At 39.8% G+C, this 27,583-nt stretch overlaps 1 protein-coding gene across 1 annotated transcript in view; it reads right to left on the bottom strand.

Moving 5' to 3' along the window:
• GADL1 (glutamate decarboxylase like 1) overlaps positions 1 to 27,583 on the bottom strand; it is a 115,503-nt gene that overhangs the window by 78,789 nt on the left and 9,131 nt on the right. Inside the window, exons 4-11 of the mRNA XM_008153863.3 lie at positions 26,701 to 26,791; positions 23,178 to 23,284; positions 22,184 to 22,299; positions 16,125 to 16,204; positions 15,948 to 16,002; positions 10,011 to 10,127; positions 4,986 to 5,050; positions 4,605 to 4,686 (exon numbers count right to left, since the gene is read on the bottom strand). Of these exons, the coding sequence (XP_008152085.2) occupies positions 4,605 to 4,686; positions 4,986 to 5,050; positions 10,011 to 10,127; positions 15,948 to 16,002; positions 16,125 to 16,204; positions 22,184 to 22,299; positions 23,178 to 23,284; positions 26,701 to 26,791 (713 nt within the window). The remainder of the gene's footprint in view (positions 1 to 4,604; positions 4,687 to 4,985; positions 5,051 to 10,010; positions 10,128 to 15,947; positions 16,003 to 16,124; positions 16,205 to 22,183; positions 22,300 to 23,177; positions 23,285 to 26,700; positions 26,792 to 27,583) is intronic.

Genomic DNA, 27,583 nt, shown 5'->3' with positions numbered 1-27,583 from the left:
TGAATGAATTTCCTACTCTTCTTCCCACTGCTCCTTCTCCTAAAGAAAAACTGGGATTACATTCTGAGCCTTCTCTAGAATGGTACAAATGACTTGCCTATTAAATCAACAGAGCTAAATACCCCTGTGATGTCAAAGGGATCCCTGTAATTCTCTCTCTCTCTCTCTCTCTCTCTCTCTCTCTCTCTCTCTCTCTCTCACTCACACTCACACACACACACACACACACACACACACACACACTCTGCTAGTGAAAAGTTAAGCCATTCCTAGGAGGAAATTCAGGAAACAAGTATAAAACGGTATCATGAAAGATGATCAAAGCTTCCCTACTTCCAGGAGTTTATTCCAAGGAAAAAATAAAGGCTGTGCAAGTAGTTAGCCTCAAAGATGGCAGTCAAATCCATAATAGCCAAAAATTAAAATAATCTAATTGGTCAATAATAAGGGGGTGGTCAAGTTAACTATATCATATCAAAACAATAGAATACTATGCAGATATTAAAAATGTATACAATGCACATTGACATGGAACAATGCTCAATTTTGTTCAATAGAAAAAGCATGTTAAAAGCAAAATATGTTATAATATTTTTAGATTAGGTAGGTGTACATGTATATATGCATAAGTAAATACATAAAATGCCATCTTCAGTTATTTATATTCTATATCTCTTTTTCTTCATCTTTCTCCATATATAAATTTTCTGATTTGCCTAAAATATACATGCATTACTTCTGAAATAAACCTATAAAAATGGACATAATATTAAAATTCACAGTATCAACAGTATTTCTTTAAAAAAGTCCCTTAAATTGCCTGCAGCTGATAGGTTAAACAGGGAGTCCCTGTGAATAAATACTGGATGATAATGGTAGGTACAAATGGAGAGGTACCAATGGAGAGGAATACTCTGTACTCAACAAGTCACCTGATTAGCATATTTCGTGTTCTCTGTGAGGTTTTGTACAACTAAAAGTCCTCCTAATAAACACTAAAAATCAAGAAGCCAATATTGAGATTTTTCTGCACCCATGCAACTGATTTTAAGGATATTTTATTTCAGATGAAAACATCAAAATTGTCATTGATCCAAAATTGCCTTATAATTCCAGCATCTACATCTGAAGTCAACCTGTTTAAAAATCACAGATTTTTTTTTTTTCAAAATCCCTGATTTTTCCCCCCCTATGATGCTGAGGTTTAGCGATAGTACTCTTCCAGAGCAACAGCTCAGCTTTGTTTCTGAAGCAGCCTTTTTCCTAATGCAGGAAATTAAAAACGCAAACACCCCAAGCTAGTCAATCAGGAAAGCAGCATTGTGAATGTTAGGGCTTTGAGGATACAAATTAGGGAATTAGCTTTTTCCTTAACAGAAGTATATTCACTAAGTAATTTGCTTTCTTTAACTGGAGTTATCCCCTTCCATTAACTGGAGAAATAAGTCCAAATTAAAATCACTGTTCATCAATTACGGCTGGAGGCATGCTCATGCCTGTGGAAGGGACCAGGCAATAAAGCTCATCCACTATAATTTTAATCACTGTTTAATCAGAGCTCTCAACAGGAATAATTTGGGGTGGAGGAGAAATTGGAAACTCTCAGTTATTGTTGGCATAAAGGCAGATATTGCTGAGGACTTTTGATTTATTTACTCATTAAAATTTTCAGCAAATTTTAATTTTTTTCCTTGTTCAATGAAAACACGTTATGCACTGGAAAGAGAGTGGTGAATATAATGACGTAGTTCCTATTACATTCTAGGCGTAGGGAAAGTTAATACATGAGAAGTCATAATTACAAATCATGGTGAGTACTTCATAGGAAGGGAACAGGGTCGGAGAAAGAATAATGGGGAGGTGCCAGTTTACCTTGTGGAGTCCTGGAACTCTTAAGAAGGAACATTTTAAGCTTTTGACTTATCAGAATAGTAATCAAGGAATTAAATGGGTATATTTTGTTCACTGTTTCCTCTATGGGATTATACGCTCTTTGACTATGGGAGATGTGTCCGTTTTATAAGCTCAGAATCAGCACAGTGCCTGGCCTACATAGGAAATCAGTTAGTGTTGGTAGAATGAATGAATAAATGAATATGAAAGAGAACAACAGAGGCAGAAAATAGGTACAAAAGAGAAAGAAAACTGCGGACACAAAACTTTGCAAGCTGATTGTCATATCTCATATTTCATGGCTCAGCTCTCTATTCCAGTTCATTTGAAAATGGTCTTTCATCCAAAAAAGGCAACTTTTGAAAGTGCTCAATTCTTTACACAATAAATGCAATTTTTCTAACCTCTTAAATCTTGCCAAGTGAGTAGACATGGATATTATTGCTTTTTATTGAGATCCAGGAATGAATTCTTTAAAAAAAACAATAGTACAATGTAACCTCTGTTATAGGGTTACATGACCCAGAAAATTTTAAATTGCTTCAAGTACATAAATGTAAATAAACTCTTATCTAAATCACTCAATTATCATTCAACAAGAAAAATGTATAAAAGCTAGAAAAGTATTTAAAAGAGTAGTCATAAAATCTTTGGTCTAAAACAAGCATGTCAAACTCAAAGGCTAACACGGGCCAAACAAACGAGGCATGCAGCCCATGAGTTTGACATGCTTGGTCTAAAATTTCCACTCCTGAGAGCAGCACACCAACAGATAAGACATAGTTTTTGTCTTATATCTAGACCAGTGGTCAGCAAACTCATTAGTCAACAGAGCCAAATATCAACAGTACAACAATTGAAATTTCTGTTGAGAGCCAAATTTTTTAAACTTAAACTTCTTCTAACGCCACTTCTTCAAAACAGACTCACCCAGGCAGTGGTATTTTGGGAAGAGCCACACTCAAGGGGCCAAAGAGCCGCATGTGGCTCATGAGCCGCAGTTTGCCGACCACGGATCTAGACCAAAGGATTTGTAAAACCTGGGTTTACTCCTAAACTCTTAAATCATGTCTTACATATGTAACTATGGAAAAGTTGAGTATGTTATTTTTTTTTTTAATGTCTTCATTGATTTTTAGAGAGAGAGGAAGGGAAAGAGATAGAGAGATAGAAACATCTATGAGAAACATCATTAATTGGCTGACTCCTGCACGCCCCCTACCCAAGGATCAAGCCTGCAACCCAGGCAAGTGCCCTGCCTGGGAACCTCTTGGTTCATGGGCTGACGCTCAACCACTGAGCCACACCAGCTGGGCAAGTTGAGTATGTTTTTTTTTTTTGTTCATACATAATATAATAATCTTAAACTACCTTTCAGTTATAACAGTGGTCGGCAAACTTATTAGTCAACAGAACCAAATATCAACAGTACAACGATTGAAATTTCTTTTGAGAGCCAAATTTTTTAAACTTAAACTTCTTCTAACGCCACTTCTTCAAAATAGACTCGCCCAGGCCGTGGTATTTTGGGAAGAGCCACACTCAAGGGGCCAAATAGCCGCATGTGGCTCACGAGCCGCAGTTTGCCGACCATGGAGTTAGAACATGCAGTCATCACTCTACAATATAAAAACTTAAATGAAAAATAGTTCAATGTAATCGAAGATAGTCCATGGTAGCCAGTCTAATAAAACATCAAGGAACAGATTCATATTCCCAAGAGTGTCTCTATCTACAGATACAGAAGCTGTTCTTAGTTTCCGATGGACGTTCTGTTTGCGCATCTCAAAACACAAAGGGCGCTGACATACACATACCACAGTTTTTCCCTTTAAAGAGAGGTGTAACTATCCACACAGGCAAGATAAGGTTTCACATTTTAAATATGGTTTCCATTTGAAATCCAATTCCTTACAAAGAGAACATGACTTTAGCATTGGCAAAGGGAGTCCCCTAGGAAAAAATGTAAACAGATGGCTGAGAAAGATCACCCACATGCTGCACACAGATCTTGAGGAGGCATTTCTAAGAATGAAGTGGCACTTCCCAGCCTGGGCCACTGCCCACCAGGATCCTTATTTAACCCACAGAAAACAGCGTTTATACCTCCAGCCAAGAAGAACCTCAGCAACTCTTTGCCCACTTCCCTCCCAGTAATCCAGACTAGTTTTCAACTCTCCCCAAGATTCCAAAAGAAGCCAAGTACCAACCGCTTGAGACAGATAATCCTCTAATAAATCAGTGTTTGATGATCAGCCCTGAACTAACATCTTCCCATCGAAACGGGCTGTTAAGCCCCAGCTACGCATATTAAGCATTCAATTTAATGTATGACACACATCTGTTCCACTTTCTCAGCGAGCAGAAGTTTCAAGATAACTTAAATCCCAGACTTAATCAAGGAGAAAAAAAATTCTTGGCAGTGTTTAAAACTGATTTTTAAAATATAATCCAAATGAGAGCGAGAGAGACCATTTCGCTGTAACTAATGAGATTACATAATACCTAAATCAAATCTGTAAAATTACCTGAGCAGAAGCACTGCCTCTTTCAACTGAGTCTATTTATCTTTCCTTTTGTTGCGCCAACCTTTACCAAAGACCTTTATCTAGAGCTGGCCCAAAGCACCAAAATAAAAGCAAAAATAAATCTTCTGCAAACCCCGTAATTTAACCCCTCAGTGCCCAGAGGCCAGAAGAGAAAAAACTCACAGATTTGTCCTTTACAAGGAGAGCACAGCACTGAATTCCCGCCATCAGCATCTTGTGGGGGTTCCAGGCCACAGAATCCGCTCTGTTATGGAAAACAAAGACAAGGACAAGGTGGGGGGCCCCATTAGTTTCTGCTGGAGGAAAGAATTCTACCATCAGCAGCACACACATTCAGTACTCAGACCCAAGGTAGGGCTCAACAGGATTCCTTGTTGTTTAAGTAGTCTAGGGAATTTGGAGTTTGGCGGTTTTTTTTTTTTCTTTGAATAAAGCAATTACTTTGTTTCTCTGTCTGTTTTCAGAATGTCACATAAGTGGGCAAAATCCAAAGAGATTCCCATGCCCCGATCAAAGGCGCTGTGTGTGGGGCGCGGCATTTACCTGTGGATGCCCTGCAGAAGCCGGCGGTGCTTCCTTGACATCAAAGCTGAGCCCCCCCAAGAAGCCTGTTGAGAAAGGTGTATAACCAAAACCAATGTTATTTCAGTGTTATCTGTTCACCAGCCAACCGTCCCAGAAAACCCCGAGGGACAACCTCAACCTGCCTTGCTACTTGGTTTTAAGTCCGAGTTAACCAACTTGTACTCCAAGAAAGAGTGATTACTGCCTCTACCAAGGCAATCAGAGCCTCAGCAGGACAGAGGGCTCCCTATGGACGCTTAGGATGTACATTCACACATCTTATAAAGAAATTGGTATAGTAACCTGGTGAGCTGTGTGGGAATCCAAAAGGTTTAAAGGACACAGTCTATACCTTCTCGAATCTTAGCATCTAAAATAGACAATAACCTTACAACACCAAGATTCTATCATACACAAGGTGCCAATGCTGATAACGAGTCAGGGACTAAGGCCTGGCATTCTATCGAGTACATGTGGCACGCGCTTAACAAGGTGGATAGAAGGGAATATAGGAATTCATAGCCAACTAACTTCAGCTAGGAGGAAATGAATCCTATTATTGAAAAATTAGATCTTTTCAGCCAAATAGCTTGCAGATATATTTACAAGTCAAAAACGTGAGAGAAAGGAAAAACCTGGGATTTAAGGAAGTTATTCATTGAAAAGGTAAACATGAGCAAAGGAGCGGGGAACTAAGAATAAGGAGATGAAAGAAAATCCCATAGTCAATAAGTCTCGAAAGGAGGGAGAAAGGATCAATGTGAGGAATAAGAAAGTCAGTTTGGTTCCTGAAATTGAGCAAACTTCTGAGTTTCATTTGTAGGGCAGTGAAGGGCGACTGCAGCGAGGAAACAGGAGGGGACTGTCTTGGGCTATGTCGAATGCTCTCCAAGGCTATTTCCACTGCACAACATTGCACTGGGAATGGAATTATTATCACTTCAAATTATAATAGAAAAAAACTAAGGTTCAGAGGTGGTAGCTAGACTGCCCAAGGTCTCACAGGTAATAAAAACCAGATCTGGGAGCCAGAGCTCGTTCTCTTTTCACAATAGCATCATAACTAGGGAAGGTGACCAGTTTGCCAAATGGTAGAGTGCAGCATGGATAACTGAGGGTGATGGAAGTATTATAGGCAGGAGGTGAGTTTAGGAACTGCCTAGGATGTAGACCATCCTATTTTAGGCTATAGAATTTAAAAAGATGATGAATACCCAGTATCATGTGGAAAGAAGTATGGAAAGGTTATGTGTACCATAGATGTGGAAGATGACAGAAATGAGACATCTCCATGATCCTCAGACTATCGCAAAAGCTTAGCCCGTTGGTGAACAATAAGGCATGGCTTTAAATCCCACTTATGAACGGCTCTCTCATTTAGGGCTGGAATGCAATGACTGTGTCACCTAAGGTGCACGATTTAAGAAGGCACACACTCTCAGCGTTGGGCTCTTGCATGGCCCTAAGAGTGAATCCCTTAACGTGAGTCCTAGGAACCTTATTTGTGTCACCTTAATCCCAGCCCTGTTTGCATGGACTAGTGTCTCCAATAACCCCGCAGGGTTCCCAAAGGTTTGTGCACTGAAGGTGGTATGCATGCAAATCCCAAAGATTCCCAGTTACAGTACCGATGACTTCGGGTTGTCGGTCAAGCCCCCTTCTTGCTGCACTCTTCCCCATGGGCTTTCCTGATGGACCATGTCTGACTAAGGCTGAGATACAGGGGCAACTGCCTTCAGCATCTAAGAAAACTTTATCCTGGCCTACTAATTGAGGATCCCCAATTTAGATTTTGAGATCTTTACTTGCACAAACATTAAGATGACTTACCTATTATGTTGTCTCACTTCCATTACACAACTTAAACACTGAGTTGCCTACTTTTTTTCTCAATCCTTTTATCCCCAACTTCATTGAGAACCTACCAGTGACAATTATGAGGATTAATAGTAAGACTCAGACACACTCTTTTACCCTCTTAATCTTTCCACCTGCCTCCCCTACAACACTTGCACTCCTTTGTGTCTCCTACACTACCTTCTGCCTCGTCTCCTTCCCCCAAAAGTAAACAATATTCTCCCAATCCTAGTGAGCTGGATTGAAGTTTTCAAGTCACACGCATTCTTTCAAGGTGTGGTGCACTGGGTTACAGAGTGGTCAGGAGGGTAAGGAACAACTCATCCACAAACTTACTCTTCAAAAAAAGCTGGAAGGAGAAAAACCACACCCCTAGTGTTATGCCCTACTTCTGTTTGCTTAATGTTGTAAATTCTAACTCCAAAACTTGCAAAAACAACAAATAAATCACCTACATGATGAAGGAGCTTGGTTTTCTATCTCAATAAGGACCATCATTTATTGAGCTATTACTATATGTTAGGCACCACAGTTAGCATTTTACTTGCATATTTTCTTTAATTACTTAGGTAATAAGTGAACAGTAGGCCCAATCCTGAAAGGAAGGTAGGTGGAGGAAGGGATAGAATGGAGACCCAACAGCGTGTAACGCCCGTGATGTTAAATATAATGTTTGCTACCCTGCTGGGACTTGGAATGAAGAGTGGGTGGGAGATTCAGGAAGCTTTGCTGGGGGTGTGAGGCTTTGCAGCAGCCACAGCCTCTATTTCGGAGAAGAGCTGGGCCATCCCTGACATCCTGGCCTCCCACCCACAGGCAGAGGCTAGAATAATAATTTGCTCTCACGAAAGAATAGAACCGGAGGCAAAAAATTTCCACAAGGATAGGTTTTTATTATTCAGTTGTTAAAAAATGCATTGTAATTAACCAAATTTAAGACACTATCAAATGTGAGAGTCATCATTTTTGGTTACCACTGATAAAGAAAAGAATGATATCAACATATCAATTCCAGACATGTGAAAAATGTAAAAAAAAAAAAAAAATTTCCTAGAATTAATAAATTTTAGTATATATGCAAGGCAACTCTTTTTGTTTGTTTGTTGTTGTTGTTGTTTTGAAAAAACCCAGAAGAATATCAGAATTACATTTTTTTAAAAAAAAGAAAGTAAATACCAGTTTTTAATAATTTAAAGTATCTTTAAAATACTCTTTAGAAAATTTCCAACAGGTCAAAGTAATTAAGGTAACTTTGTTAATTTTCTATCTTTAAAATGAATAAACTCTGCATGGTATAAAAAGGTAGAACAACTACATGCTTCTGTTATGAAACTTGACCAACAGATTCAATGTCTGCAATATTAAAGAACGCGTGAACACTGCCTCTATGTTTGAGCTAATTTCTATAATAGGTCAGACAAACTGTTGTCAAATTTAATCTAGTGCTACAGGCATTCATTACATGCAAAAAGAATAATTTGTGTGGCTTACATATTTCCTTTTAAGAAGTGTTTCCTTCCAAAATTCAACCTTTCATTTTTAGAAAACCTAGAGAGGTTTTTATTCATACTTATAAATCACAGTTCTCTCTAAGCCCCATAAATCTCTTAATATCATTTCCAATTTAGAAACTGCTGTAGTTACTGTTTTATATAAACTATATAATCCATATTTGATGTTTTTTATGAGAGTAGAATTTTCAAGTATACATGCTAATGTATTTTTTCCCATCCTTTCCACAGTTACAGAAGTACTTACTTCATATTATCTTTTAGGACATAATGTATTATTATGCTTCTAAGTCTATAAAAATCAATAGGATGTAAGTTGAAATGTAAACAGATACAAGTATTACAATTCCACTTAAAGAAGTCACAAATAACCTACCTGAAATATTGCCATTGGCATGCTAATAGAGCCTATAACTCTAGTGGGATTATGTTACTGCTGCCTTTACCATACATTAGCATGCATCTAATGAAAGCCTCGAGTTGCTGAAAAATCTCTCCCCATCATATCATAGATGCTTTACTTTGAAAGCATAAAACCATCCAAAGTATAAAATTCTGTGTAGGTATAGCCTCCCAATGCTCAGCTACCTTCCTTTCAACTAGTCAAAAATATTGTTCTTTCTTTTTTTTTTTTTTTCTGATAAGGAGGCTATGGGCCACTCATTTACTGGAGGAAGGAGCCCTAAAGTTTCATCAACATGTTCAAGTCCCTCCTATTGGGATGAATCAAAGTAAATAATGCCCGATTTCTCTCTCTCTCTCTCTCTCTCTCTCTCTCTCTCTCTCTCTCTCTCTCTCTCTCTCTTCTTTCCTCCTCCTCCTCATCCTCCTCCTCCTCCATCTCCCTTTCTCTCTCTCTCTCTCTCTCACACACACACACACACACACACACACACACACACAAAAGAAAACACTCAACAAGCATTTATAACTGCCTGAATTCAACCTTTTAACTTTAGATAAGTATAATTTTAAGAATGACCTTTAATTAAGGAAAAAATTATTATAACTCCAAGACTTACAAACTTAATTAGAAAAAAAGGCCAATCCTTTAAGTGAAAAAGTTATGAAAAATGTGAAGTTATCCCAGTCCCTCTCAAATAATTATCTATAACAGATCCAGATAAAACCTGCTTTAATTAGAGCATGAAGTTACGCAGTGCAGCTCGTTACACTTTCTGGCTGATTGGTATCATATAGTTTTAAAGCCAGAAGATTCTTTACTGACTACACCAGCCATTACCCTCCTTACAAATGAAGACGCCAAAGCCCAGAGGGCTGAGGTCACGGTGACAAAAGAGGCCGATTCAAATCCAAAGTCTCTTGACTGGATAGTCCAGAGTGTGTCCCTTCACCATGCTGCCTCAATGACAGTAGATTCAAAGGACCAAAGAAAAGGGTTCATGGGAGAAGAGGAAATAAAATGGAATCCAGACAACCGAAATAAATTTCACAAGTCTTAGCCTATCCTTCTTTATACCTTAGAAAAAAAGACCTATCTATTTCCTCCAGTTAGAAATGTAAATAAAAGTAGTTGGGGACCTCACATCTAGTTTCAGAGAAAATGAGAGATTTCCCACCAAAGCTGCAAAAAGACTAGGAAGCTAAGCAGATGTGTACATACAGATGAACTTACATCCACGTGAAGCCAGAGGCCATGCCTCTCGCAGACATCAGCTATTTCATCCAGCGGATCAAAGGCGCCCAACACCGTTGTACCCGAGGTGGCACAGACAAGAAACGGTGCTGCTCCCTGTGAAAAGGACCCACACATGAGAACTGGAACCAGCACCTCTAAGTTTATCCTGTAAAAGGCTGGTACATGTGAAATAAGTCAGTCAATGAAAGAAAAATATCACATGATCTCACTCATTTATGGGTAATAAAGAACATTATAAACTTGAACAAAAAGATAGATACAGAGACAGTAAAGCATCAGACTGTCAAATTACAGGGGGAAAGTTAGGGAGAGGTGGGGGAGATAAGAGATCAATCAAAGGACTTGTTTGCATGCATATAAGCATAACCAATGGATGCAAACCTCTAGGGGCGTGAGGGCATGTATGGGAGTGGGGTGGGGGGTGGCAATGGTAAAATATGTACACATATAATACCTTAATAAAAAAAATTGGGGGAAAAAAAAAGAAAAAAAAAAAAAAAGGCTGGTACATTATAAAGGTTCTAATATATCCAGAAACGTATTTGGTTCTTGGAGATGATCACCAATTCAGTGACTGTTTCTAAGCTTTTTCACGATATAGTTTTGTATTATAAATAGATTAAGGAAACAGAAAATGCTACAATAGCAGTCCTTTGTCCCAACTCCATATTTTTAGGTTCCTTTTCTTTTTATAGCCTTTTCTGTTCATTGCTTTCCTAGATAGAAAGTAAATAACCTCATCCCCATTGGCACACTGGCATTATAGAAGATTCCTCACTCCTTGGGGAGATTCACTGGGCCTCCCGAATGCCAATGTTGTTACGCTTCTCCAAAATAAAAAGGACCGTTTGGAAGACAAACAGTCAGCTCCAGGGACAGAGCCCGCAGGCCTGTGGGCTTGTCTCCTTGTGAAGTATGAGCAGTTACAAAACAGAGAGTGTGCTCAGGTACCAACTTGGCAAGGTAACCTCACTGGGATCCACTCTCCAAAACAGGTGCTGCCACAGAGAAGTCTGTTAGAATGCGCTAGAAGAGAGAAGTTGCATAGCTTCTACGTTGATTATTCCTCCTCATCTAGCTGATGGCTGCATCTTTGCGGAGTGAACCGGTGCCCGAAGGAAATGGAGAGAAAGGGAGGATGTGGGACACATGCAGAGATGAGTGGTAATTCCAGCCAAGCTGGCCAGCACCTTGGCCCCATAAGGGAGTTCATGGCAACTAGGTAGAGGATAGATAGTCCGTGGGGTTGTTTCTCATAGATGATCCCAGCGTGTCAGCAGAGATATGTTACTGGCTGTGGAAGTGCCTTAGAGGGAAAACTTTCAGACAGAGGTGGGGGGAGGGGGAGGAAGGAGAAGCCTCCTATTCTAGCACCTGAGGAGTAAGTGACAAGAACATTTATTGCCCATTGAGTTCATTCTTACCTCCATTTTGGATGAAATTATTTTTTTTCCCCTTAGTTTTATTGTCAAGTGCAGGTAGTTCTTACAAAATAAGTTTACGTCCCATTTTATATGTTGGGGGTTCTGAACCAGACTCACTCCAATCTAGCTGACCATTGACAGAAATATCATTTCTCAATGGAAAGGGGGGCAGAGCAAGGGCACTTAATCCACCTCTCAAAATTGAGAAGCATAAGAGCAAAGTGACGGTACACAATGAACCCATCTGCCGTTTAGGCAGAAGGTTGTGACACTTGTAACCTAGTCCATCCACCCCAACTTCTCAGAGTGGGACCAGGAGGTGACAGAGTCCCTGGGGAACCCGGCTTTGAGAATTCCTCCCTGCACTCATCTACCAACAGATCATACCTTTATCATGGCAGAGACCTCAAGGAAAGGGGACCAGGTTTATATCAATCATTAAAAGCAAGAGAGAAAGTAATTTACTAAAACCATTTACGGCGTCTTTAATGGTTGAGCTTTGCCTCATAAACTATATGACATCCTGACAGTGGTGAGAAAACACCTATGCAAGCTACCATAGCGTTTTAATGACTTTTTCTCACCTTTTTAATAATCTAGCTATAAATATCAGTCCCTGAAATTAAACTTTTGCCATCTGGGTTTAACCTTCCAGATTTTTCCTTTCACACATCTCATGCGATTAATAAGAAAATTCAGTGGAAACAGAATTGATGGTATGCTGACCATATCCTGTGTTCTCTAAGAAATTTTGTCAGTTCAAAAGTTATATGCAAAAATACTCCCAAATATTCAGTGGTTACACTATTTTATCTCTTCATAAGCACTTGAGAGCCTCGGATGCCTCTGTGGTTTTCAGCATCAAGTAAAGGTCACTGCTCAACAGATTTGTAATGGATTGTGGCTGGCCAGGGAATTGAAGCCCAACAGAAAAGAAGTGGATGCACAATTTCCTACATCTGAAACAATCCGAGTTAAAAGCTTGAAACAGAACAACTAGGTCTGAAGCTATTCAGAAAAATAACCTAGTCATCGGGTATTATTATCTCAGAACGGATAGGAGGTTTGCCCTTGGTGGATCCAGGCCCCAGTTTTAGCTGACTTGAAGGAAAACAGAGGAGACATACTGACTCTCACACCATTGCCCTACTTTAAAATGTGTCGAAAGCAATTTTTACTTTTGAGAAACTTCTCTTTTCAGGTTCTCACCTTAAGATTAGGTCAGTTTCACGCACTTTAATTGTTAAAGCAAAGCAAAATTTACACAGTGAAAATAATAATGATTGCAGTGGGATAAAACCCATCGAATATACTACTAGAAAATGAGTTCTTAATGATACTTAATGATTTGACTATCTTAGGGGATGCTAGGCAACTAACTCACTATTCTGAAAATTAGCAAATAATGGGAAAGAAGAAAATGTGGATCCTGCCTTATCTGTGAAAACTGTTTCCTTAGGGAAACCAAATAGGGATGAAGGAACATTTTTCCTTATAGTAGTGTGCCTGCCAATAAATGGAGGAGGAGCGAGAGAATAAATTAGAACATCAGCTACTGAAACAATGGGTCTAGACAAGGATCATCAATGGCAGGAAATCCATGAGGTGAGAGGCAGACACAGAGCTCTCTAACAGGTGGGCTGACAATACCGGAACCCACCAATCAATGTTACCACAGAAAGAGACAAGAGATGCCTCTTCATGGAAGGACAAAATTTACCCATGAATAATTCCCGGCAACACTTCCAATCTGAATCTCACTGAGTCTCAAGATCTAACTGTCAAATTACAAGAAATATAGAGAACAGATGGGTGGTGCAGAGGAGGGGAGCACTTAGAGTCTCAAATGTGTGATGCAGTCTACAAAATTCATAATGTGGAAACCTACCACACTAACAGATGTAGTTTCTTCAACAGATCAATTGTAAGAGTTAAAAAAAAGGAGGAGGGGGATCTAGAAGAGATTTATAGCCTAGAAGAGATTATATAATGAATCAATCAAATGCAACACATAGGCCTTTTATGAATCCTTATTGAAACAAACCAACTATTTTTAAACAGGAATGGGAGAAATTTTAAGATAGAGTGAATATTTGATGATATTAAGAAATTATTCCTTGTAATGGTATTACTTTTTTCTTTTTTTAAATATATATATATTTTTTATTGATTTCAGAGAGGAAGGGAGAGGGAGCGAGAGATAGAAACATCAATGATGAAAGAGAATCATTGATTGGCTGCCTCCTGCACGTTCCCCACTGGGGATCGAGCCCACAACCTGGGCATGTGCTTTGACCAGAAACGAACTCATGACTCTTCACTCCGCAGGCCAACGCTCTATCCACTGAGCCAAATCAACCAGGGCTGGCATTACTTTTTTTTTTTTTTAAAGAGGACATATCTCTTATAGATATACTGAAATGTTTATAAAGCAAATGATATGATGTGTGGGATTTGCTTCAAACTAATCACATGTGATGGGAGGGAATTGGGTATAGATAACACAGAATGGAGCATGAGCTAATGATTGTTGAAACTGAATAATGGGTATATGCATGCTCATTATATTAGTTTTGTATTTATTTATTTGAAATTTTCCACAATAAAAGTTCAAAATTCAAAGAAGATAGGAAGAAAGGAAAGAAAGGAGTGGAGGGGTCAGGGAAGGAGGGAATCAGAGAAGGAGGCGGGGAGGGAGGGAAGAAGGAAAAAGAAAGGGAAAAAGAAAGAGAGAGACAATGGTAAGATATGTACACATATAATACCTTAATAAAAATAAAGAAAGAAAGAAAGAAAGAAAGAAAGAAAAGAGAGAGAGAGAGAGAGAGAATGAATGAATGAATGAATGAATCATATAAACCATACAAAATGCACAATCAATATTCCCAACCAATAAGCATTAATGACATTATGAAAGTTCACTTTGATAGTAACTTCTGTAGAAAAAGATAAAACTAGGATTTGATGGCTATAATTCACAGATGAACAAGGTGGTTGTAATCTAGAATTTTACCCAAGAGACAAAGAAATCTGATCATCTCTACCACCAGACAACTTCAAGTCTACCTGCCATTGGAATGTTTAAAAAAATAAAGACAAATGTAGATCTAAGGACATTCCCTAAGCCAATACACAAACAGAAAAGGCAAAAAAATTAAGTACAGAATTTTAAAGCAAATATAATAATCTAGCATGCTCTGGATAATGTGTTTTTTATTTAAAAAATTAAAATATAAAGAGTAAAATAACAGAAATATAATATCAAAATTTAAAAAATTAAAAATAAGATAACCCTTTTTTTTTTTTTTAAGAGTGTGAAATCCTATGAGGGAGAAATACATCCCAGGTCAGAGGCTGGGCTTTTCATTATTCAGCAGTCACACCTGACTTCGTTGCTACCTACTGGAAAGTTACAGAACAGTCTGAAGCTCCTTTCGCAATGAGGACTCTGCTGGGATTGGGAGGGAAGCAGTGAAGAAGTAGGTGCACCTAAGCCAGCAGATCCAAGAAGCAAGATGGCTGGCACCAAGACAGCGACATACCTCAAAAGCAGGTGTCAAGGCCAGCCCTAGCTAGAGTATCACAGATGAGCATGGTCATGCCTTGCTTTCTCCAGTGACAGACATGTCAGCTTTAATACATCCTGGCAGCTGATAGAGAACATTCTTCCAGATCTGAAATATCAGACCCAGACTCAATACAGGATGGTGGTTATGAATGGACTTTGGGTGGAAGCAATCCAGGAGGATAGGTTGATCAGGAAGTCAGGAATCATTCTGAATGCAACAGAGGCTATTGGTTTGGGCTGCAGAATTCAGAATTCTCAGAGTCTGGAGTTTTGTAGGAGAGTGGTTGTGGGGGCCCTGCTGGAGAGGTTGGGTTCACTATTTTTTAATGGTAATCTTTACGCAGAGGATGTTTTTTTCATTGATTTTTAAAGGGAGTAGAAGGGAGGGAGGGGGAAAAGAGGGAGGAAATGAGGGAGGGAGGAAGAGAGAGGGGGAGAGAGAGAGAAAAAACACTGATGTGAGAGAGATATATCCATTGATTGCCCTCCCGCACCGTCTGGGGCCAGGGATTGAATCTGCAATCCAGGTACGTTCTCTTGACCAGGAATCGAACTTGTGACCCTTCAGTGTGCAGGCCAATGCTCTAACCACATAGCTTCATCAGCCAGGGTGGGGTCCACCTTTTAAGGATAATTCTAGTCAAGAATCCTGAATACGATGATGTCAGTGTTTTAATAGGTGCTGGCCACCTGGAATGAGAACATCCAAGAAACTGCACAGAACACAAGCCAAGCACCTGGAAATGGAGCACCTGTAAATAAGTTACTGCATTTTAATTCTCCCATGCTCTCTCCTCTGTCCCCCCGCCCCACACCCCCAGAAATGGGTCTGACTGCTGATATTCCCTCCTTGCAATCTCGCCCTCACACCCAGATACATGCATACATTTTCTTTCCCTCTTTTTCTTTCTCCCCTCTCACCTGTTTTCTGGCTTGCCAGATTTGCTTGTCCAGTTCCTCAGGTATCATTTTACCTCTAAGAGACACAGATTTGAGACATCCAGTTATGTTTAGCAGTGAACACACATAGGTACAGCTCTTTTAAAAGTAGGAATTTCCCCCTCCACCCACCAGGTTCCCGGATCCTGTCCCCATTACCTTCCATCTGTTTCCACGAAGCAGATGTTCTCTGTACCAATCCCAAGAAAGGAGGCTGCCTTCTTCATGGAGTAATGACACTGAATTAAAGGGGTAAAGGGAAGAAAGAGACATGAGTTCGTAGCATGAAAAAACTACTGCTTATTATCTAAATGGGTGTAAGTTATATGGCTGAGTACAATCTTTAAAACATTACTGCATAAAAGAAAAAGAAAGTAGTAATTTAATTGAGCCCCTAAGTGCAGTGGTGGAGAACATGTTAGAGTCAGAGAAAACAGAATTTAATTACAAGTTGTCCCAGTTACAGCTATGGAAACTTAAGCAAATAATGTACACTCGCTAAGCCTCCATTTGCAAATCTGTAAAATGGGCATGTCAATGCCTACTCCATCTTTGTCATAGAATTCAATGGGTTAATATATTTAAAGGGATTAGCACAGAGCCTGGCATATGGAACAAACTTGGTGGCTGGAGACTGTTTTCCATAACATTGAGAAAAGTTTCTCTTGATGCTACTAAGACTCAATGGCAAGAGAATCTAGTCCACTGCTAACTCAAAACCCCTAAGGAGTGAGCAAGACTCTGTCTCAGAAATTATAATCCCAGATCACAGAAGAGTTTCATGATTTTCAACAGCAAACAATGGGTTATACATATTGATTGGACACTTGACCAATCTGGTTTAATATTCAATGTAAGGCTGAAGTTAGACGTACCGGAATGTGGCTAAAATCATAACAAAATTAATAATAATTTATAGACAGATTACTTTATGCAGCCCTGGCATGAATGAGTCTAATAGCTCTGGAATTAGGTTTCATCTATTTCTTACTGGAAACAGTAGAATATGCTTTAGATTATTGCACCTTTCTGCCTACTACATGAAGCCCATAGATAATTAGCATTCAAATATTGGAGATGTCAGTCTTCATATATTAGTGTGGACAGGTGGTCAATTAATTATTTTTCATGACAGAAAAAATGAAGGCGCTTAGGGACATTAATGATAGAGCATTGGACTGAGGACTGAAGGGTCACAGGTTTGATTCTGGTCAAGGGCATATGCCCCAGTTGCGGGCTCAGAGGCAGCTGATCAATGATTCTCTCATCATTGAGGTTTTTATCTCTCTCTCCCTCTCCCTTCCTCTTTAAACCTTAGTAATTTAATTTGTAGGTATGAATACATTAAGAGTAGTCATGCCTTCACACTTATCTTGATATATTCCCTCAAATGTGATAATTTTTTTCTTCTTTTGTCAAGAGAATTTTATTGGAAGCTCTTTTAAAAAAAAAAACTCTGTAAAAATAAATGCAGAGGCAACACCATCAGGAAAAATGAAACCACCATAAATAATTAATTTCCAAATGTCAAACAGAACCTGTCCAAAATGCCTGTAGGTTGCATTCATTTCAGGTGGTTACAAGAACATATGCATATTGAGGAGCCATGACTTATATGAAAAGGTAATTAATTCTCTACTTGTTACTTCAGCCCGCCATTGCAAAGGTGACAAAGGGAAGGCCAATTATTTCTCACAAGAGATCCGGGCTCTGGCAACCAAACAGCTATTGATTTCATAGTGATATCTGCCAAATAAGGAAAACCACATTGTTTTGCCCTTAGAAATAGCAAAATATCTCCAACTAATAGATCTGCTAAATGAAACACTGGTTACCAGAATAAGAATAGCCTCAGCGGAGCGATCTTTGGGTACCTCAGGGCTAAATATAGTCTGATGTCAATCTCAAATGCAGAGGGACAGATTAAACACAGTCTGCAAAACTGAAGTCTGAGCATCTGAAAGCATCAGAGGAAGAAAAGAAAGAGGGTGATGGTTCAGACATGCTGAGCACTTTCAAGGAAAGGAAAACCTAGAAGGCTGAGCTGAGAAGTAAGAGCTGCATTTAGAAACAAGTGGTGGCCGCTCCCATCACTGGCAGGAGAGAAGTCGGCTGTTCTGAGACCCAATCCCCCTAGGTTTCATTCCTCTACAGGAGACGCAAAAATCTCAGCGGGTGTTCCCTCCTGTAAAGTTAAAACAGCCAGTGCCTCCATGAAAGACAGATTGCACTCAAGTTTTCCTTTCTGGTTCCAGCAAGGATTTTTTTCTGTGACCTTGGATTTCTCAATGAACCACTGCTTCCCTCTCCAGATGGTGTTCTGGATGCTTGGACTCCTTCTAGTGCTGCCTAGTTTGATGCTCAAACTGGCTCCCGGTGGCGGCGGGGAGAGCAAGGTCCGTGAATGCTATAGGCCAGGGAAGAAAGAAAAGTAGGATGTCTCCGAGAGCAAACACTGGTTCAGTGCCCAAAGCAGCAGAGCCGGAGGCCAGGTGGACTGATCTGCGCTCTGCACGGCATCCTCAGAGCACCTGCTTGCCTGTGGAGAACACCTGCAATCACATCCAACCCCAGGTCAAGACTAGGAGGCAGGGCCAGGGATAGGGAGAGTGAACGAGGCCCCTGGGTGCAAAATCTAAGGCAGCAGGACCTGAGACATGCGCCCTACAGTCTCCCTCGCCTCATCCCAGCCTCCATCCTGCTAGAGAAGAACTAGCACAATTGACAGCTGACCTGGAAGCAATGAGTTTCTTTTCTCCCCTCACTCTTTAGTGGCAAAGGAGCGCTACTTTATGCTGATTCCCCAAATGACTTGAACGACAAACCTAAGATTTCTACAAATTCAAGGAATACATAGTTAACTGCTAATCAAGTCACACATGTATTACTTTTGTTCTTTTCCCCGCAAAGTCCCCTTCTCTCTGGTTCCTATTTAGCCTGGAGAGGCCACCTTGGATATGCTAACAGTCTACGGGTCTCTGTCATGACCTTCCAGTTTTCCACCAAGAGCTGAATCACAGTCAGAACCGGAAGTTTGCAAAAATGCCTCCAGTGGTGGGTACATATATTCTGCATATGATGGACCAAGGCAGAGATGCAGTAATTACCCTGGGTAATCTCGGGCAGCATAAAAACTGGGAAAGTCAGGCCACCTAACAAGCAATACAGGAAAATAACCACGGGCCATAGGCCAACACCCAAAAGAAAACAAGGGAGCCCTATCAGGTTTGGCTCAGTGGATAGAGCATTGGCCTGAGGACTGAAGGGTCACAGGTTTGATTCTGGTCAAGGGCATATGCCCCAGTTGTGGGCTCAGAGGCAGCTGATCAATGATTCTCTTATCATTGAGGTTTTTATCTCTCTCTCCCTCTCCCTTCCTCTCTGAAATCAATAAAAATATGTGTTTTTAAAAAAAGACAAAAGAAAATAGGGGAAGATAGCAAAAAGATTAATGTTGGGTTTAAGATCAATTAGGAAACATGGCCTTCTTTAATTCTTTATTTTTAACTAAATGATGAACTGATTTGTTGTAATAAATGGTGAAGGTGGTCATAAAATATGAATTAGGATAATGCAAACACTATGAACCGAGTCTCTTAGGCAGAACAGGGAAAGGAACAAGCTACAGAGTGGAATCTGGATGGATGGGGTGAGAATATATAGTCAGGGCTATACTGTGTTTGAAGTTATGGAATTTCTCTGTGGAATTCCCATTGTTATATCAAAATTCACGTGTGTAATCCCCAGCCCGCAGTGTGATGGTATTGGTTAAGATCGGGTGAGATTAATGTCCGTATAAGAAGAGGAAGACAGACAGATCTTATCATCTGTCCACAAGCCTGGGCAGAGGGAAGCCATGTGAGCACACAGGGGTCTACAAGCCAGAAAGTGAGTCCTCCCCACACACAGAATCTATCAGCATCTTGTGCTTGGACTTCCGAGCCTCTAGAACTGTGAGAGGTAAATGTATGTTCTTTAAGCGACCCTGTCCCTGAGGTTTTGTCATAGCAGCCTGAGTAACTACACGTGTGTTGCTGATCTTTCCTCGGCATAATCTTTATTCTAGCTTTTATAGAATTTCTCCCCCCTTTCCGGAGCAATTATTCCAGAAAAGAACTCTAACAAGTTTTAAATCACATGAAGAAGGAGAAAGGCAAAAGTCAAAGCCCTGTGCTGGTAGCAGAGACCCTATTTAATGAGTTTTCCTAGGCACGGAAATAGGGACTCCAATGCAGGAGAGACTTTGATTCCTGATATACTAGGGTTCCTCAAACTGAGACACCAAGGGTTGGAACCCAGAGAGGAAAATTCTACTCCATAATAATCCCAAACAACCAAGTATTTTCCCCAGATGCCCACATCCCCACATATTCTTCTCTTGCTATAGAAACAATGCCTCGTGAAGAAGGGCCTTGGGGTGGCCGAGTAAAGAATCTCAGACTAGGTGATTCCTCCCAGGTGCCTCCCAACACCCAACGCCCACTTCACACTTAGCGCTGAACTAACCAGAGCAAAGGGCAGACAGGACAGGAAGAAAACGGTGGGTGGGGGGGGGAGGGGCGGCCAGGTTTCCTTCCACTGTGGACCTCTTTGTACAATCTGTCCTTTGTGATAATAAAGTCGCTTTTGCTCTTGAAGGAAAAGAACAGATACAGGAAAGCCCAGCTGGAAATAACAGGGAATTTTCAGATTCTGCCAGCCTCATGTGTTGCATAGGAGACCGAGGGTAATTGCAAAAGGTACAGAAGCTACACTCTCCTGCCAGGGACGTGAGGAAAAAGCAGCTGTGGATGGGCAGACGCACCAGTGGAATCACACAAAAACAAAAAAGAAAAATAATAGGGTCTTCCAGATAAGATGGCACGTACGCGATGCCATCTATTCTAACCACATAATTAGAGTTGGATCATTCTCTCCCACTAATAATAAGAGCAAACATTTTTTTCTATCTTTTATGTGCCAAATGCTACTTTTCATGCATTAACTCATTCAATCTTTGCAACAACCCACTAACCGGTGACCATTAAGCTCATGTGGCTGTTGGGTTGCTTTAATGGCCCAAATTGTTTACTGCTCCTGTGTCTATGCCCTTTCCCAAATGGTTTTGTAGCAAATATCCTTAAGAGGTAGACTATTTCCTCACTTCTTGTATCTGGGTTCCTAGACATGACTTAGTTTGCCAAGAAAATGAGGGAGACATGACAAGGTGTCAGTTCTGAGCCTAGAACTCAAGAATCCCGGAATGCTTCCATGCAGTTGTGTTCCTGGTACCACTGCCACAAGAACACACCTGGACTAGCCTGCTGGAGGGTGAGAGACAATGAAGCCGAGAGGACTCACTGGAGTTATCCCAGCCAAACTGCCCCTAGGTCGGTCATTGGCCAGCCAACCCCCAGACAGGTCAGGGAGCCTAGCAAGAGTATCTGAACTGCCCAGCTATCCCAAGACTTGTAAACAATAACGAGTATACTTCTATGCCACTGGGTTTGGGGATAATTTGGTTAGATACAAGAGCTAACTGATATGCTCATTTTTGCAAATTTGGAAACTAAGGCACAGAGTTGTTAATCAACTTACCCAAGGTCACTCAGATAGTAAGTATTAGAGACAAGAAATGAACCCAGGCAGCCTAGTTCAAAGCCAATGCACCTATCCACCATCAGAGCCCCTACTTAAGTGGAGGGTAAAATGAGATAGGGGATTGTGGCAACACGCAGGGATGTGTGTGTGTGTGTGTGTGTGTGTGTGTGTGTGTGTGTGTGTGCGCGCAAAAGAGAGAGAGAGAACAGAGAGAGGTTCATTTTTACTCAATATATCCCTTTCTTCTTGAAAAGACCTTGTGTTAGTCATTCAAAGCAATCAATTTTAAAAAGAAATGTGAGTAGATGACATAGCTGAGATCAGTATCAAGCATCTAACTTCTAATAAATGAGCTACTCAAAGAAGAGATTCACAGAGATAGCATGTTCAAATGAAATGTTCTCTTTTTCTAAAGAAAATATTACAGACTATAAATTTTAAGTAAAGGTGATGTACAAAATTGGGTGGCCAATATCAAACCCATCAGAATTTCTTTTGGAATGAAATACGATGTTACACTTAGGCATATTAGTTACACAGAGAGGATAAAAGTGCATCAGGAGTCCGTAGACAAACAAGTCCTCTTAAATAATGCATTCTCAGAAAATCCATATCTGATACCCAAAATAATTTTTTACCTCTGCAGATGTGAAGAGGATTAATCTTGGCAACCCAGACAGCCCCTTTTCCTTGATATCAGGATAATATTTGTATCGAGCTAAATTCATGGCATACATATTGGACACTGAGCCACCTGCAAAAACAAAATTGCAACGGCATATTTATAGCATGAAGTTATAGCTCCCTAAGTGCTGACTTCAGTGGAAAGCATAAATGGCTGTGGCTGCTCTGGTCTAATGACAAATCACTGGGAAAGTCATTTAAACACCACCCCACCCACCCCATTACTCTTACACACTTCCTAGTCTCTAATTCCTGCAGTTTCCAATCTCAGCAAAGTGAGAAGTTTTGGTCTATTCTCTCATTCCAGAATTTTTCCAAACTAAAGGTTTCAATCTATGAGTTCTGAATCTAGCTCTCTGTAGTTAATAATATTCTTTCTGTCTGTCATTGGATCAATAAAATGACAATACATGCCCACCTCAGCTTCCAAACAAACAAACAAAGGATTGTAGGATAAATAAAATGTGACTTAGGAACCTTCTCAGGTAAAATTGATTTAAAAACCTAATAATCTTATGATAGCCTTTCCAACATTTGTGTTAGATATAAATCCTAAATTGTAGATATCTAATTTGTTTAGCATTTATGTCATTTATTTTTAGGTAAAAATAGAGGCCCGATGCATGAAATTCATACAAGAGTCCTTCCCCCGGCTGCTGGCACCAGCTTCCCTCTGGCACCTGGGACCTGGGCTTTCCTCGTAGTCCCAGCTTTGTCCGGAAGGTCGTCCGAAAGGACGTCCGGTCTAATTAGCATGTTACACTTTCATTATTATGGATATTATTGCTCTGGAGAAAGGCACAAGCTAGGGTCTCCCTAAGTGGCATTATTAATATCCCACTTTTTTGTGATGTGTGAATCTGCAAGGAGTTGTTCTTCATATACTATATTAATCTATTTTTAGATGCTTCTAATGGAAGGAAGATGGCAATAACTAATTGTACTTACCTGGGTTAAATATTCCATCCCCTTCTTTCCAGCCAATAAATTCAATCATTTTCTTCAGAACCGCTTCTTCCACTAACAGAAACACTGGGGACACCTCATATGTATAACTAGATAGATATAAAAAATACTTCACTTCTATGACTAGAGTCAAACCATCCCTTTGGTGTCCCAAGCAATGCACAGAGTTTTATTAAACTAAGTAGCTGTTGAAGTGTAGATAGATTCTTTGGAAATTTATTCATTGGATATAGAGAAGTATGCAGTCAGTGATAGTGCTAGTTGTGGTTAGATAACAGTGGGTGGCCTTAGGGATATGCTAGCTACTGCAGCAGTCTTAATTTATAGAACAGCTTCAATTCCATTGGGAGAGATGAAGGCAATGCATCTCGATTCTTTGCATTAGTCATGAGCAGTGGCCATTTTACTCTTTGGATGATGCTTTGGATGCTGGCTAACGGAAAAACCATTGTCATGGTAACTAGGTTTTATTAGGTTATCACTGTGAGTACCCTAGCAGGCAGCTCTAGATATTCCACATGGAAATGACCCATTCTGGATGAGAGCCTCCTCTACCACACTCCTGTGTTTGTACAAATAAGAAGTGCTCTGTGGGACATCTCTCATTATGGGATTTTACAGCGAAGCACTACCCAGATGCCCTGCCATGAAGAATCTGTTGCTTCGGGCTGGAGGGCTGGAGTCAGAGAGCACTGCTAAGTTAGTCTCTTTAGGAATTTCCTCAGCATAAGTGAGCCACCTTCCCTAAAGTTAAACCCTTCCCTGTGGTGGTCTACACCTGATGACTGGTCCAGCTCCAGGTACAAAGGCCTGGCCACGTGGGCCCAACTCTATACCACTTTAAAGAGCCATTGTAGCTCCAGAGATCTCCATGGGGTCAGCCTCTTGTCATTGCGCCTGCATGGCAGCTTAACTCCTATCTTTGCCCACTCAGCTTCCTGCCCTCAGTGTCACCCATGTTGATCCCACGGGTATTCCTTAATAAACATCTTGTTCACTAAATCTCATTTAGAGCAGCTTCCCAGGGAACTGAACCCGAGACAGTAACCACTGTGCAATGTCTGAGTCTCTTCTTTTTCCAATTAATTTGAGAATGACTAAATATCTACAACCTCCTTCTCTAACAGTAAAGTAATTGCACTGAATTGTACCTGAATATGTGTACTCTGAATATATACGCTAGGCAGACACATTCAGATTTACAGTCACAGAAAGTCACAGAATTTAATGCGATTATTTTAACATCTGGAAGGGAAAACTTTGTGAAGAAGAAGAAAAAAAGAAGATCTACTATGTATCACCTCCCTATGTGCCAAGCACTCTAGGTTGTATTTTTAAATCATGCTGGGATCCCAGTTTATACATATCAAAAATGTGGGGGGGAAAGTATACATGTTTATGTGTACCTACAATGTAAGTGAAATAATTATGCACTTTTTTGTAAGAAAAAATTAATACTAAATTAAATAAAAATTAAAACTAATACTTTAAAAACCTCTAAAGATTTCAGTTAAAAGAACTTAGCAAAACCAATACACACAAGGAAAGGCTCACAGAATTGTGCAATTTTACTGTCTCTTCTGACCTACCTAACACTTTAACTCTTCTACCCATTGTAATCCATGGTCTTGCATTACTCTACCCAAAATTCTCTAACTGAAGTCACCAGTGGCATACATGTTGCTAATCTAAGGGACATGTTTTAGTCTTTGTCTTAAATACTCAGCAACATGTGACTCTAGACACTCTCCTCCAGGGCTTCCATGCTTCCTCACCTGATTTTCTCCTTTTCTCTCTCCATTGCAGGCTGATCCTCCTCCTCCTAACTGCTAAATAGTCGATGTCCTCAACGCTCAGTCCTAAGCCCTCCTCTCTCCTCACTCTATACTCTGTCCCAAAGGCAGCACTTCTCCATCTCCTGGGTTGTTGTTTTTTCAGTGTCTCCATCCTTCTCATTAAAATCATTTATAACCACAACCACAGAAATTCATATTTAATTGATCTGGTTTGGAACGCAGGCCTCAATTTGAAAAATAAAAAAGTTCCCAGGTTGATTCTAAAGAGCAGAAAGGATTGAGAATCACTGACTTAATGAATCTCATCCTTGCCCAGTGTTTCAACTACCATCGTTCACCAATAACTCTTAAATTGATCCTTTTCATCAATATTAGAATTTTAGTTCCATGTATCTCTCAGCTTGGTGGTATGTACTCTTAGACATCTCAAAGTCATTGTAAGCTCAAATTCTCACAATTGAAAATGAAATTCTTGCCTTTTTCACCATGTATTTGAAAATTGGTCCCCTCTTCTATTGCTTCTCATCTCAATGAATGGCATGATCATCAACCAAGCTATGAAAGCCAGAAATCCAGGCATTATTCTGTAAGCCTCCCTCATTGCCTCATTTCTATGATCCAATATACAGGTTGTCCAAAAAAGATGTATGCACACTTTAACAGCTGACAGCTCAATTTTGAAAATGAAATGTATTTTAATAAACACTGCCTTTATAATTATTCAAAGTATGTATATACTTTTTGGGAAGACACCCTATATTAACCAGTTCTTTCTGTTTTTTTCTTCTAAGCACATTTTTTTGGTCTCTGTTTCTACTACTATCCAAGTCCAAGTTATTATCATCTCTCACCTGACTAAGAGTAATGCCCTCTTACTTGATCCCCTCCAATCCCCTCTCCATTATTTCCAGTGATATTTTCAATAAGCAAGTGGCATTTGATAATTTAGAAACCTTCAATGGCTTTCCATTGTACTTAGAATAACGCATAAACATGGCTCCTTGGGTCCTACAGGTCTGGCTCCTAGCTCTCTCTCCAAACTTATCTTCATTACAATCTCCCTAGTTATCTCAGCTATACTCAGAGTGACCTTTCAGTTCACAGCATGTGTCATGCTGTCTCCTGCCACAGGGCCTTGGTATATTCTGTTCCTTCTGTTCAGAACTCATCCCTCCCGTTTTCACCTTAATTCTTACTTACCCTTTATCTCTTGGCTATAACTTCCTCAGAGAAGATTTTCTAGAGCTCCCAACTAGAAAAATTGGCCCATTTATATTTATAGCATCATGCCCACTTTACATGAGGATTGAAATTTTAGATTAATTTGTGGGCACATTTTGATTAATTTGCATGGAGCATCTCTATCTCACTAGATATTTTGTTTCATGAAGGCCAAGTCAAGGTTTGTTTTTACTCAAAGTTATCTCTCCAGTACTTAGCAGAGATATAGCTTTTTATGCAGAATAAATTAAAAAGTTGCTTGCTCATTTTCTCATTTAAGTGGAGATAATGCCTGCCTTACCCTCTCACAGTATCACTATCAAATCAAACAGCTCTTTGAATACTACTGTTTAAGACTACTCCATTATTTATGATGACACTGCACCAATGAAATCATTAACTAGAAATTTACAAAATAAAATTTTCACCGACTTAAAAAACATCTCTAATCCACATTTGGTATAAAATTTCAGTATAAGGATACTTACACACTTGGATTTAATGCTTCTGTCATAAATCGGGCCACCAAAGAGTAATAATCAAGTCCAGCGTACAACTGGTTGAAAAATCTTGGATGGTCTGTAAATTTAAACAGAGTATTCATCTACACAGCAATAAAAAAGAAAAATCTATCAAAACTATATAGCAATCACATAAATGAATCTTTAGAAAATAACAGCAGCTGGACACAAAAGAAGATACACTGCACAACTGCACTTAGGTGATAATCAATATCAGGGCAAGTTGATCTATGGAGATAGAAGTTAGAATTCTGGGTACCTTTGGGAAGGACCTATTAATTACAAAGGAGTCTCCAGAGTGTTGAGAATTGTTTTTATCTCTATCTTGGTGATGATTATTTACATACACATATGTGCAAATTCATCGATATGAGAATTTAAGATCAATCCATTGTACTGAATGCAAATTATACCTCAATTTTAAAAAGAGCATTCAAAACTTAATCATGCACAAAGGAAACAAATGTTAAAGACCCATCTCCCTTGCCCTTTCTCCTGAACAATGATACATTTCTGAGTAAAACCTGAGCCATCTTTTACGACCTTTGGTTTGCCTGCTCCTTTCTACCACCCTGACCCAACCCAAAATCCTCAAGAATTGGGTTATGTGAACACTTTCTATACATGTGCTACCTTTATCCTCTGAAAATATTGATATTAACTTCTCCAATGTACACGCACTTCTCTCACCAGCAGGCTTCGCTTTGGGCTTCTGGCAGTGGGTGGCCTTTTTTATTTTTCAGACAGGACCACTTTTCATAATGCAACTGGCATTATGTGGATGGAGTAAGACGTGACTCATCGTGCAGCTTGCATAAACTTTCTGATTCAACTTTTTTCAAAGGCAAGT

This window comes from Eptesicus fuscus, chromosome 18, assembly GCF_027574615.1.
Source record: "Eptesicus fuscus isolate TK198812 chromosome 18, DD_ASM_mEF_20220401, whole genome shotgun sequence".
In the NCBI taxonomy this organism is placed as follows: Eukaryota; Metazoa; Chordata; class Mammalia; order Chiroptera; family Vespertilionidae; genus Eptesicus; species Eptesicus fuscus.
Note: the sequence above shows the minus strand (reverse complement) of the source record. Positions and strands in the feature narration are given on the sequence as shown.